Source organism: Octodon degus, unplaced genomic scaffold, assembly GCF_000260255.1.
Source record: "Octodon degus isolate 3935 unplaced genomic scaffold, OctDeg1.0 scaffold00023, whole genome shotgun sequence".
Lineage (NCBI taxonomy): Eukaryota > Metazoa > Chordata > Mammalia > Rodentia > Octodontidae > Octodon > Octodon degus.
In genome coordinates, this window is record NW_004524599.1 from 7,269,032 (window position 1) to 7,284,335 (window position 15,304).

The 15,304-nt window shown below is 38.9% G+C and overlaps 1 protein-coding gene across 1 annotated transcript in view; it reads right to left on the minus strand.

The window, feature by feature from the left end:
• Tmem170b (transmembrane protein 170B) overlaps positions 1–15,279 on the minus strand; it is a 36,917-nt gene extending 21,638 nt beyond the window's left edge. The window contains exon 1 of the mRNA XM_004628360.2: positions 15,139–15,279. Coding sequence (XP_004628417.1) covers positions 15,139–15,235 — 97 coding nt within the window. The 5' untranslated portion in view covers positions 15,236–15,279. The remainder of the gene's footprint in view (positions 1–15,138) is intronic.
• Between the last annotated feature and the right edge of the window lie 25 nt (positions 15,280–15,304).

Genomic DNA, 15,304 nt, shown 5'->3' on the forward strand with positions numbered 1-15,304 from the left:
TATATAGTTACAAGAAATGAGCTTTTCTAGATGTCTAGAATTAAGTTAAAGTAGTAAAAAGACATAGATACTGTCTTGTTATAAACAAGTAGAAGATAACGATGGCCATCTTTAGAGACAAAATAGGATATGGGTGATGTTATTTTATACCTTCTTCACTATTTGACAGTCTGAAATAGTTCTTAAACCTTTTACTGCACATATACTATTTTTAAAAATTAATACTCTGCTATGCCAATGGTTACTCCTGAAAATTACCTACAAGATCACTAAAACAGTCTGTTTAGGAGAGACTTAACACACAATTTGATTATATATACTCAAATAGTCATAATGTGCAGTACAGATGAAAATCACTATTCTAGGCTCAAATTACATAAGAGGTATTTACTGAAATATACCAATCTCATAAAAACAAAACTTATCTCAGTAGACAAACTAAATGTATTTTTAATCTTCAAAAATAAGGGTATCAAACCTTTTTAATAGTATTACTAACAAGCTGATCCTGCAAACTTATGCACTCAACACACACTGTGCCTTAAGGTGAAAATACCATACCTGTAAAAGACTACATTTTAGAGATGTTCACACTTTTTTACCTTCTTTATATAAATAGTTCATATTATATTTTTAAATAATCTGTGTCCAAATTAGGTGACCCAAAACCATATCTAGGTCACCACTTGCCTCTCAATAGTCTGTGAACTAAGAATGGTTTAGACATTTAGCAAAGGATAAAAACATCTAAAAAGCATCGTACATCATGCCAAACAAAACTTGCACAAAATTCAAATTTCAGAATCTGTAACATTTTACTGAAACAAAGACATACTTTTGCCTAGGAGTATGTCCATGCTACAGTGGCAGAGCTGAGTAGTTGTGACAGAGACCATATGGACCACAAAGCCAAAAATATTTCTATATTCACTATTTGCTAGCACTTTCCTTTTGTTTTTGGATGTGCTTTACACTCCCAGTTCTGGAATATAAATATATATATATATATATATATATATATATATAATCATGTAGTAAGCTTCTAGTACTAAAAGTACGGTATTTTTTTAATTTATAGAAAGTTTTGTGACTTTTGGTCTAGAAGACTTTAATAATACATCCCTGATGGATGGGATCCTGCCCTCACTCAAAAATTAGTCACAGTACTTTTATGGTTTGTAAAATTGGCATTTGGGTGTTTAGTTAATGACACTTAAAAGGCTGTTCTGAGCATGCCATGCAAGCTGTATGACACACAGTCTTGAGTGAGAGGGACGGCGATCAAGAGAGAACTAAGAAGAATCATGCCATACTGAATCTTAAAAACAAACAAGAACGGACCATATGCTAGCACGTTAAAGGGCTGTGTGGCGCTCTAAGTCTTGGCTATATGTGGGCATCAATCACTCGGAATGGATGAAAAAAATGACTCGATTCCACCCTTAGAAGTTCTAATTTAATTGGTCTATCATTTAGTTTGAGCATTATAATTTTTTAAAGTTTACCGTGCAATTCTCAGATACTACCAAGAATGAGGAACCACTGCTCTAAAAAGTTAAAATCATGCAACTGTGTATGACCACAATAATCTATGATTTGATTAGGTATACAAGTATGCTGGAACCAGAAAAGCTGGGGGTGGGGAATGTCACAGACCCTGCAGAATGTGGGCTCTATAAAGAAGGGGAAGGTTATGCAAAACCAAGAGAAGCTGTAAATGGATGGATGGACTGATAGATGGATGTGTGGATGGATGGATGCAACAGGGATTAAACCTAAGGTTTTCACATTGGACTGTACTCCCAATCCCTTCCTGGAGATATGGTCATGCTAAGTTCCCCAGGATAGGTTCAAACTCACTACCCTACTGCCTCAGCCTCCCAGAATGTTGGGCTTATAACCATGTATCATTAGAACATTTTAAACAAGAAAGGTATACAATTAAAATTTACCTTTTAAAACCATCATTCTGATAGATGTGGGAACCTGGGACTAGAAAGGAAGAGTGACTGTAAGATTATGTCAAGAGTTCAAAAAGAAATTAAGGTATAAAAAAATTAAAAAAAAAAAAGAAATTAAGGTATAGATCTAGGCCCTGACTGTTCTGAGGAATCTTTAGTGGACAATGACATAGGATTTATAAGCATGGAAAGTAGGTTCGGTCCATGTCCAATGCCCTCCAAACGTTAGTGAGAGAGAATAAAGCAACTACAAGTAGGAAAACACCAAGTAGCAAAACATGGATACTTCCTAAACATTTTTACAACTGACCATATTATAAAAGTGAGTAAACTTCAAGTTTCTAGTGTCTGCAACTTTTTCTAAATGCATCATTTGTCAAATTTAAAAATCTAAGATTACTAGTACAGTTATTAGATTTAAATTTTAATCAGAGAGAATAGGTAAACTGCAAATAGAACTTCCCACCTAACGATGAGTAAAAGGTAAATTACAGAATTATAGGTTTTCCTTAGCCCAGCATCAGGGAAGACTGAAAGATAACAAAGTTACTCAAATTCCAAAGAAGGACAGGTGCCCCAAGTAGAGGGCCCTGTCTGTACCCCGTCACCCATGGCCAGGCACAGGAGCTAGACATGGTACCATACAAGTGCATAAGAAGAAATCAGCTACCACTTTCACAGGTTGTTAAGCTACCTGAGAAAGTGAGGGACCTCTCAGAGTGCTCCCCCAAAATACAGGGTGGCCAGTGAGTCACTGGAGCAAGCCACTTCTGCTGACGTTGCCCAACCACAGGTGACCACTGGCTCTCTGTTCCTAGGAACCCTTTTCCTTATATTGATCCAAGGCTTTCAGCCACTAGAGAAGGGCAGAAACTCTTGTAGACCTCAAGGAACATCAAAACTCTACGTAGCCGCAGTTTAGGCAAGGGTTGAAGGAAAAAATCTACTCTTAAAGGACAAGCAGAAAACTATCCACGACTAAGATCTTGTTCCAGGAAGAAGTCTACTACTGCTGAGGAAAAGATCAGAAATTTCGACTCAGACTAAGGAAAGATACAAGGGGGAGTGTGGGCACCTCAGTTCATAAAGGCGGAAAGGCTGACTAGATCCTAGCCTGGACACCTCAGTACACATATCACATCTGTGACTGACAGCAGGACCAGGACGGCCCCCAGCAAAGCTTAGCACCAAGCACCAGGCGCCAGCAGGCCAACACTAAGGGAAGTCCTTCCATGACAGCACACAGACCACAGCTGAGGATGGAGTGCTCCCACCTGAAGCACAGGCCACAGTGGCCACCTGTAGAGACCATAAAATGTGGGATGCACTGGCAACAACCACAAGCAACAGCAAAACCCAAACTTAGTTCAGCTCCTGAGTAAATGAAATCAGTCCTTCAGCCTACTGATCTAACAGAAGCACCCCATCTCCTGGAAGGCAGATATACACCTCAGTCCCTACCACTCTGCATGTGACAACTTGCACCCAACCAAAGCAAAAAAATGCAGGGTATGCTTAAAAACAGGAAAAACAACCTGTTTTTAAGAGATAAAGCAATCTGCAGAATATAACTCACAGATGGCCCAAATTGTGGAACTACCACATGAAGACTTGAAAATAACTATCACCAATATGTTAATGGACTCAATGGAAAGAATGGACATGTGAGCAGATGGGAAATTTCAACAGAATGATGGAAATTATGAGAATCAAAAGAAATACTAGGGCCAAGGATGTAGCTCAGTGGCACAGCGCCTGCCTGGCAATCATGAGGTCCTGAGTTTAATTCCTGAGACCAAAAAGAAAACCAAAATTACAGATATTAGATACACATCAGAAAAACTATTAAAATTGAAACAGGAGGAAAAAAAACAATGAGGAAAAAGCAGGAGAGACTGTTCAGGAGCTACAGATAGCTTAACATGCATGTTATTGGAATATCTGGAAAAAGAGAGAGAGAGAGAGAGAGAGAGAGAGAGAGAATGGGAAGAAAAAACATTTGAAGAGATAGTGGCTGAAATTTTTCAAAAAATAACACAGGGCATAAAGATATAAACTCAGGACTCTCAAGGAATTCAAATCAAGATAAATATTCCCTTCTTCAAACAAACAAAAAAAAAAAAAACTCAAAAAACAAAAAAAAACCCAAATCAGTAATAAAACAGATATAAAACACATACACACAACATATGCCTAGACACATAGTAAAATGAGTGAAAACTTGGCACAAAACAGAAAAGAGCAAAGTACACACAGCAATCTCCCCATCAGAAAGTATCAAATAGGAAGACAATAAAATGGCACGTGTAAAAAACACTGAATGGAAAAAAAGATGCAGCCAGAAATACAAGTCCAGCAAAAGTATTTTTGAAAACTGAAGGCAAAACAAAGACCTTTTTTCAAAAGAAAAATCTCACAGAATCAACTGCAAGCAGACCTCTGTTACAAAACATGTTGAAGAAAGTATTTCAGATATCAGACGCAACCTTAACCCTATATAAAGAAATTGAGCAAAAAAGGCATTCATTAATATAAAGGAAGGTAAATATAAACACTCATTTTTTTAACACATCAGTTAAAGCTACTACTGTAGGTATTTAATAGTTGTCTGCTCTTATTTCTTTTTTTTAGTTTAGTTTTTGGGTTTTTTCTGTTTAGATCTTCTAGCAGTTGTTTTGAAAAAAAATATTGATTGATTGATTGATTGATTTTGTGCAGGGTCTCACTATGCAGCTTGGACTCGAGTGATCCTCCTGTTTTCTGCCTCCCTAGTACTGGGATTACAGGTGTGTGCCACGAAGCCCGGATTCTATCGCTTGCTTAGCACGTCTGGGGGTAGGGCCAGCACAGCATGTGGTGCCAGGGATCGAACCTTGGCCCCTGCACTTGCCTAAGCAAGTGCTTAATCTGCTGAACTATCTCACTGGCCCTCTCATTTCTTGAGAAAGCAAAAACACTAGTTTTTAAAATCAGCTGCTATCTTCAAGGACTGCTTCACTGCCTTTTAAAACTTACAGAAATACTGCTTATTACCCACTTCAATTACCCTTTTGTTTGCCAATTATATAATTCCAAGAAAACACTTCCCTCCCCAAACCAAATTATAACAGCCATTATTGAATAGCAAAAGTGAATTCCTAGGAAAACAAGTTCATACTTTAGAGCAATCACTGTATCATTTGCTTTAAGATACCAGGTTAAAGTTATTTAAAATAGCTAAAACACCTCTCTTTACATAAACCATATCACAGTGCTCCTAAAGATGCCACTTAATTTATTCTTCTACATAATTAACTTCTTGGTTATAAAAGTATAAAGATTAAATATAAAAGAATGAATTTATTATGAAGTTATAATAGCACTTATACAGTATTGCTAATGCTATTACTTGTATGCCCTAAAGCTACTGAAATATGTGTTATAAAAAAAGTTAAGTCAATAGCAACATACTTTTACAATCTGATACTGACCTAAAATATCTCAACAATAGTATGTTTTTAATCTCATATAACATGTCGAAAAGATATTTATAGAGAATGCTGAACATACACACACTACACATACATCAATAAGCAAAATTTATAATGAAACTTTCAATACAGTACCTACCTAAAATTCAATCTAAATAAGGAACCGAATAAAAGAATGGCAGGTTGGGAAATACACACAACCAGAAAACTTAGTAGTAAAGCAAAGTCAGATAACATACACCTTAAATATTATTCTGACAGTAATCGTGTGGAAGTAGTTATATGGCACTCAGAGGGATTTTTAGATTTATAACCCAGAAATGGAAGGGATCTTCAGATGCAAAATCCAGAACTAGAAGCACTCTTTCTTTAGATATGAAATACTTGTTTTAAACCAAGTATCAAGAAGGCCTAATTAAATTCTAAGAGCAATTAAATATGTAGAAAGAACAAAGATTTTCTTATTTCTCAACGTTACCTTATAAGTAAGCCTACTAAGGGCTGAAAAAAAATTCCTAAAAAAGAAAGTTACTTAACTTAGAAGCTGACATGCTAAAACACAGTTTGCAAAGCTCCAAATCAAATCTCCAAATGTTTAACTTCATCAAATTTCTAGATCAGCTTTCCTTAGCACCAGTATGGCAATTATTGGCATTAGATGGTATCAGAGAGAAGGCAGGAGGCACAGTGGCTCACATCTGTAATGGCAGTTATCAGGACATTATGAGAGGACTGCCAATTCAAGGCCATGCTGGATCACTTAGTAGACCACCTCAAAATAAAAAGACAAATGTCAGCCAGGCATGACGATGCACACCTGTAACTCCAACACTCTGGGTGACTTGAGACAGAGGGATTACAAATTTGAGCCCAGCCTGGGCAATTTAGTGACTTGGCAAAGACTCTACCTCAAAATAAAAGTTCTAGAGATGTAGCTCAGTGTAAAGGCCATGGGTTCAAAGCTGAGCAATAACAAAAATAAAAAAAGTAAAAAAAAAAATCAAGATTGATCCTTAAAAATGCTAGACACTACTATTTTGCTATTTGATGTAACTACAGGTAAAGCCCCTCTGCTCGCTGGTCACCTGCTTCTCACACAGACATGCATCCCCTTGGCCCCTCTGCTCTCTAGCCTTCCCTCACAGGCCTCCTGCCTTCCTCCCATCCCTGCCTTTTCACTAGGGTTGCTATAGCCTCCAGGAGCCCTGCAGTGGGCTCCTCTGCAGCCTTTGGCTCTGTGCAGTGCTCTCTCTCACCTTTCAGTCGGACTCTGTCCCTCTCTAAGTCTCAAGCCAGTGCAGAGACCCAGGAAGCCGTAGCTCAGAGCTGGGCTCAAGTGCACATTTTGAGTTGTTAGATTTGGGGGTGACTGTTATTCAGCGTTAGATTAGCACAAAAGTATAGAAATGAATACTCCTTGAAATATAAACTTTTGAAAACACCATGTGTCACTTTCCTGTCTCCAGGCCAACACCATGCCCAAGGTGGTTACTCAGATGTTTGCTGAACAGGGTTAGCAGTGGCAATTTTTCAAGTTCTGACTTACAGGTTCTATAAATGGGCGAGATAGTCTCTGTAGCATTTCCTCTATTCTCAGATGGAGTTACTAATGGTGCCTGCCTCATGGGATTCTTACTGAAGATCAAATAAAAATAATATTTGTAATGTTCTCAGAACAATCTCCAGCATACTAAAAAGTATTAGAGAAATGTTAACTGAAAGTAAAATTTCTGAACAGAATGCTGTATGTCACTAGCTCTACGTCGTTAGCACTGAAATACTGGGCACGTACATACAACAGTGACGGCAAACCTCTCAGAGCTTTCGATGATGCAGACAGCCTGCTGCGGTGCATGGGCCAGAGGCTCGCCATTATTGACGTACACGCTCCTCGATCACACTCCAAGATTTACACTGCAACACAAGCATTTAGACCCAGATAACAATTTGATTCTTCCTACTTGCATAAAGCTTGTCGTAAAGTCTTTCACTAACAGCTTAATCTGCTTAGCTCAAGGTGATCAGATGGAAGGAATCTGACATTCTAATGAGACCTCTTTTAAAGGAGCTGCTCAGCCCCTGTGAGGCCATGATTCAGTTTATTGCTACAATATTGTGTCACTAAATATACTATTAGCCTAGCACGCCTCATATTGTCATGGGCATTAGATAAGATAATAAGTTACATGGCCACTTTTAATTAAATGAAGTAAAATATAAGTAAATGCTTTATATAGTACCTGACACAGTAAGTGTTGAATAATTCTGAACACAGCTGATACTAAGTCCAAGGGCCGCCCTCTCTGGGTTCTCTTCTTACAGCTCACCATTTGTTATTCCACTTTCCTCTTCTAGTTCCAATTCCTCCTCCTTCTGATCAGTCTTTATTTCTACAGGGAAAATACCTGTAGTAATTCTGATTCCTCTCCACAATTACCTTACCTTCCTGGAACTTTCAATCACTAAACAAAGCCTACAAAAAGTATTAGATAAATGTTAACTGAAAGTAAAATTTCTGAACAGAATGCTGTAATTCTACTTTCTTAGTACTGAAATCCTGACATACAAGCAAAGATAAATACATTTTATTCAAATAGTTAACTATTAATACCAAAATAATATTTTAAGCAGTCCCATAACTAACCTAGAAACTGGTTTAAGTTTAAGAAATGTAGTCTGGAGCCTGGACTTCATATTGCCAGAAGATACGGATTTACGCATGATTCAAAATAATAGGATGGCAATTTAGAAAGCAAAAGTGTGATGGTGAAAATTCTCATTTGTAAAAATTTACAGCTGTACTTCAAATATATAGTGTGTCTCCTAAAAAGTTAAGTGCTACAAAGCACAAATCCTAGCAATGGATATTACTTGGTTCTGTACTTCAAAGTAAGGAAATTCCCGAATGTAGTTGAAAAAAGTAAACTATGGGGCACAATCACTGAAAAGCAATGAATGTGAAAAAGGCTACACAGCACAATGACTGTTGGTGGAGGTCTGAAATACGTCTATATAAACTCCCTGGAACAGAACATTTAGGAAGAGGAACTGAACACAAGGCCAAAGAACAACAGCAGGCAGCACAGGAAGAAGCTGCACTGCTTGGGGGCCCCACACATGAGAACTACTGTACATACCGCTGGCAGAAATCAACTGTTGACCTGTTCTCGTTTCACTGACAATGTATAATAATACTACAATAGTTTAGTAACCTTAAAGTCTAAAAGGGAACTGCAGGAGTATGCGTATGGACACCATGAGGCAAAAAAGCATCTGCATATATATGTAAACAGTCACCGACCGACTGCTGATTTGATATGATTTTTGGTTCAACATTTCTAGCCTTGACAGTTGTACAGAAGCATGCCGTACAATCATCCTGTTTCACTTTTGATATGACTAACTACACGAGACATTCAGCAATGCATCGTAAAACAGACTTTGAGTCAGATGATTTACCCAAGTAGGCCAAAATAAGTGTTCTGAGAACATTTAAGGTAGGCTGGTCTAAGTTGTAAGTCAGCTTTGGTGTTTGGGAAGGCAGACATATTAAATGCATTTTCATTTTACAGTGGGTTTATCAGGACTATCAATAAATCAAGGAGCATCTGTATATATACATGTTTATACATACAAATTTCATTCATAATTGCAGTTTGAGTTCCCAGCCAGGAGCCCTTGTCCCCACGATTTTGGCTGAGAGAAGAGCCTGGTTTAACCTCTGCCTTATTCCCAGGGACCCTCTCTTTCCCACAACCAAATGGACACTGTTCATCCAACGATTTCAAGACTCTGCCTTTTTCTAAGTGAAAATTCTTCCCTAAATCCTTAGCAACGAAATTTGGGTCAGAACACAAAGTTGGAAGCCAAATCAGTTGAAAAAAATTAAAGCAGGATACGTTTGATGGCAGATAATTTTTAAAAACCTCAAATTACCCATAACATTTAAAAAGCAGATATAATACTACTCTAATATTAGATTTAGGGGTGGGAATCTGGACTCTAAAGAGAAACAGTACTTGAGAAAGGAAGCAAGCCATTCACTGCTAGTAAACTTAAAAGTCTGAATGTATTTGCAATGGAACAGTTTAGGAATCCTGCGAACTACACTTAGGGAAGGGACAGATACACCAGAGAACCTGACTGGATCTTCAGGATTAAAGTACTGTGCGTGGAATCCTCATGCTAATGTCTTCCACAGGGGAAGAAGGTGACAGACAGAACTTAGTAGAATTTCTTAAACAGAATATGTAATACTAAAAGTAGATTATTAATGTTTTTTTAAGTTTTATTGATAAACAGCAATGAGACAGTTTCAAATCAAATCAGAAGTAACAGTTTCAACAAATAATATACTGCATATATTCTTCTTAGTGGTTAATTGCTGTACAAGATGCGGACTTGTGATCCTATTTACAAACACCATTAGAACAAATCATTCTATTCATTAAGAGAATGCAACTATATATCTATCCCAACCACTTTGAATACACAGATACAAAATGGACATTCATAGGTATACCCCATTTTTCTAAGTTCCGTTATTGAATATTATAGGTGTGTAAACTCAGCAAAATATTCTAAAAGAGTCCAGTAGCCCATAATAGCATTGGGTCTTCTGTTTAACTGGCAATGTCAGAAATTACTGACCTGAGTCCCCCACAGCTCAACATAACAGCATGGCTTTACTTCCTATATTTCGTCTTCATACTTTTCTACTGGATGATTAAGACCGAGGTAAAGCAGGACCTATGCACCAAGAGTTGTAGCGTTTTGGTCTGAGAAGGTCAGTGAAATCCCCTCAGGATTTATCCTGAGATCCTGTACCTCAGATTGTAGAACCTTTGTCAGTGCAGCCATGTGGATGAGTCACGGCCATTGCTTGGCCAATGTGCTCTCTGTGAAAGCCTGAGAGAGTGTCTTCTCCCCATGTGACTCTCCTTAGGCACACTCTACGTCATCGATCACTTTCCTCTTTGGCCCCATAATCTTCTTGATCAGAAAATTTGGGACACTACCGAGGTACATGACGTTACAGTACAAGTTCTCATATGTCCTGAGTCTTAATTGACCTTAGAAGGCTAGGGCCAAAATGTTGGCTTTCCTTGTAGCCCTCCTTTTTCTCTAATTTTGGTCTGCAAACTTACATTGTTAACCATCCAGAAGACAAGCTTATTGTTATTATCAAACGATTTAGGCTATGAAGCTTAACCTCACTATCTCACTGCATTTCAAACATCTTAGGCGTAATAAGGAACAGGTATTTTTCATCAAGTATTGATATGTTGAACTTTAAGTCCCTACATAATATGATAAAAAACATTTAAAAATTAGATTATATTTTAAAAATGGGATAAAGAATTCTATGCTTCTCATGTTTGCACATAAGTCCAAAAATCTCACCATATACAACCTTGAAGCAGGACAGTCCCACAATATTCCTTTTCCTGGCTCTTGAGATTATTAATGTTTACAAAGGCAATGGCAATTTAAAATTTTATAAAGCATTACTTTTCGGGATACATTTCCCGCCATCTTTTACTTGCCAGACACCTCTACACACACACACACACACACACACACACACACACCCCATTCAAGGTTTCACTTGCATGGTTTTAGCTACCTAAAGAAAGCTGTGGTCCAAAACTAGTAAATGTGAATCACAGAAATAAACAATTTCTGAGCTTTGAATTGCTCACTGTTCTGCTAGTATGATGACAGCTCCTACTGACAGCTCCTACTGTCCTGCCCCATCCCACCCAGGATGCAAATTCTTTCTTTGTCTGGTGTGTCCACACCAGAAACAATACCTGCCTGTTAGTCACTCTCCTGTCATCTCGGTCATCAGGTCATCACATGGATTATGGGATCACAGGGAGTGTGTGGAAGTAACCCTCATTTGACTTAATGGCTCCAAAGCCCAAGAGCAGTGATGTGGGCAATTTTATTACAGTACAGTAGATAGTTATAGTTATAATTGCTTTTCCTATTAGTTATTATTGTTAGTCTCTTACTGGGCCTAATTTATAGATTAAATTCCATGGTAAGTATGCATGAGTAGGAAAAGAACATAGTAATGTGGTTTAGTATTCTGAAATTTTAGGCTTCCACTTAGGAGTCTTGGAATGTACCCTTTAGGACAGTGGTGTCGAATCTATGGTATTTTATTTTAACACAAAAGATATCAACATATGAGTTGTTTTTTTTAAACTAAAACTTCAGTATTCCAGTGTAATTGCAGCATTGGTACTACGTGACAAATAACAACTAGGTTTGGGGTTGCAGTTTGGCAACTTGTCTCTAAAAGGTTCACCATCAATGCCCTACAATAACATGGGGGTGGGGTGATTACCCTAGTTCCACTCACACATGCTCTAGCCACTGGGGTGAACCCTTAGCAGGCTAATCTCTGCTCTTAAAGTGCTGGGGATCCAAGTGAAGGCTTCCCACAGGCTGAGCAAGTGCTCTACCACAGAGCTACACCCTCAGCCCCAGACTAATCTTAAATGCCAGCACAGCAAGCTTTCCAATCTCTGAGACCAGCCTGAGTGAAGAAGCTATGAGTGTCAGTCAGACAGAAAAGGCAAGGAAGTAAGTCAGGAGACAGCAAGCAGCTCCACCTTGCCTCTGCTGCTAAATAACTGCTGCCTCCCAGGAAGCCCAGGTCTCCAAGGCAGGGATGTTTCATTATGTTTAAAGTGAAGAAGTAGTAGCTCAAAAATGTTTGCATGTTTCTAGTTCTAGTTTGTTTTACATTTTATTTAAACAAAGCAATACCAAGAATCCTTTCTAAAGGTTAGTCTCTAAAAAGATTAAGCTATTTTCATGCTTTTCCTAAAACATACAAAGAGAAAAATAGCATCACACAAAGAAAGACAGAAATGAGAGCTCATTTCCTTGTATTTGATACTTTATTAATCAAATTTCTGTGATTCCTTCATGTCATTTTTCAAACCAAATCTGTCTGATTCTATACTATGCTCCTTTCCATTTTGTTTCATTTCCAAGTTTATTATGACAAAAAAAATGCTTTTTCACTCTATAGTAGACATTACAATTTGAAAAAAGTAATGGCTTTTTCACAATTGTAATTAGCGAGAATCAGGTTACTCTGTATCTATAAAATAAAGAGGAACAATAATCTCTCTAAAGACTGTTAAAAAGATTAAGTACAATACTTGAAAGCATGATGCCATGCACAGAATACGCCTACAATCAGTAAACATTTATATGTATTAAAGGCATGTAAGAGCACAATTATCTGTAAAAAGTTGTTTAATCATCTCATTCTTTAGCAGCATATTCACTTCAAAAGATGGAGATGAAAAACAGTGCAACACAGAATGTTTAAATTATATGTTAGTTACTACTGTCAAAACTCAACTGGACAAGCAGCTTACTACGGGCCAAGCACTGCAGTGCTAGGAGTCCAGAATTCAAAGATGAGTATGGCAACAGCCCGACCCTCAGAAAGCTCCCAATCTAGAAGAGACAAAAAGTTACAATGCAATAAGAATGCATAATAAAAATATGTGCAAGAAGCTGAAGTAGGAAGATGAAGCAAGAAATGAATTCTGCCTAAAAGGAATAGAGGAAGCAGCTAAATAAAGCAGCGTGGTAGAGGGGAAAGAGGAGTTACATAAGCAAAGACTTGGGTCTAAGGCCTGCTGCCCATTTACTAGCTGTACGATAGGAGGCAGCTTAGTGTATCCGAGTTTCCTGATAAACATACTTTGTAATTACTCTTGACATTAGAAATAATATATGTAGGATATGTAAAACATAGCAGGCACTCAATAAATGGTAGTTGTCTTGTTTTAGAAGGCGATATGCTTGCTTGTTTTTAACAAAGTGTTAAATGTCACCCTATCTAGCATCTCTTGAACAATGATCAACCTATGTACCCGACTGCTAAGGTCAGCAGTATTGTGAAGGCCACAGGAACCACTTAGTAACATTACCACTTAAAGACAGCCACTTTTTGTAACGTGGTTCCCTCTGTGGGTACTCTCACCTGCTAGTGAAGCCTACTTTTGTTACTGTGTTTTTACCCAGACACATAAAGCTTGCCAACTCAGACCCTGTTATTTCCCAGGTTCCCTTCCTCTGCCTAATTTTGGATGGCCCGCGAAGGAAACCAAGGTCTGGTCTGCAGTTGGCAATTACCAAGATCACACTGAGAGATAACAGGGGCTAACTTTTGGCTGTTAGTTATTAGCAAACTAAGGGCTGACTTGTGGGACTGGAAGCCACTAAAATGATGAGAATCTTGAACATTCACAATTTAAAATCTGGCCAACAGGGAGATTTACATTTACTCTGGCTCCCAAAACTCAATATCCACTGATGACCCTAGCTAGTCATTAGCATACACAAGTTTATCGTAAGAAGTCCTCACTATAATTTCTTTTTACCATCATTTCACACTAAAGCCTTAAGATGAAGTTTTCTCTAAACCATGCAGTAGTCTTTAAGTCTGTCTAGTATTTCAGAATTACATTTATTTATTTATTTATTTATTTATTGCGGAAACAGGGATTGATCAGAATTATAAAAACATGTTATCTTATCAGTAACCAAATAAAGTCCGCTTGCTCCAACTTGAATGAGTATACCTTAAAAGTGAGGGTGCCAGGGAGCCACCCAGCATCTATGAAACCGGAGCTTCCACATGCAAGGAAATCAGCGCTTATGAAACTCTCTGTGTGTAATTCCACGAAATTTTTCTCTATGAGTAAATGACTTCGTGCCTGATTTGATATATACACACGTATGAATATATGTATATAGTATGTACACACTTTAACCAGTTTGACATTACCTATTCTGTTATCTATTCTATTCTATTGTCAGCCCTACAACTTGCCATAATTAAAACGTGTGTTTAAATTTTTTCTCAGAAAAGCAGTCATTGAAGGCTCACCAAAAATTACCATTGAACTTTTTGTAAATGTTAGTCTTTACAGGCCATTTTTTAGAAAAATTAAAACTAAATCTGTAAGCATTTTCACATTAATGAAACCAGAAATTTCTTCAAAGTGCAAACCGAGAACACATTAGATTTTTAAAAACACTATGTATATAACCCTTCATTCTAAGGAACGTCAACTGATGTTATCTTGAAGTTAGACCCAGTTCCCAAAAGCTCTGACAATGAAAGGAAACACAAAATTATCAAATGTCACAGAAGGAGCAGCCTGAGGCCGGAAGGAGTGACAGACAAAAAGAAATGGAAGGGACAGAAGACAGATAAAGCTAAAAGACTTCTAAGGCACTACTAGACTTTGGCCCAGCCCCTGACCCACTATAATCTACTTAGTCATCTCTATTTCCAAATAAGAATAAACAAAGCACAGCCCAAGCAAAGACTGGAGATCATTGCAAGCTGGGAAACTGCATTCTGCATTTGGTTTAAGATTTGCCAGAAAGAGCTAAACCTGAAAATGATCTGAACACCCGCGGGAAGCGGCGTGTGCGTGCGTGTGTGCGCGCGTGCAAGGGGAGGGCGAGGGCAGACACGCGAGCTTGCTCAAGCCCCTCGACGCGGCCGGCGCGCACCACAGAGGCGGGGCCGAGCCTCCGGGAGGGGTCGCGGGGCTCGCCTCGCCCAGCCCAACCCGAGCCGCCCCTGCCCGCCGGCCGCGGGGCGCACGGAGGTGGGGCGGCCCCGCGTCCCGCCGGTCCCGGCCGGGCGCATCAGTTACCTGTGAGGTTCCTCAGCACCGTCCCGTGGGCCCAGAGGCTCAGGACCTGCTGCACCGACAGGTTGATCATGGAGTGGTCGCCCCCCTCCGCCTTCATCTTCCCCGGGGGGCGCCCGCCGCCCTCTCGGGGGGCGCCGGGCGGCGGCGAGGCTCGGGGGGCGCCGGG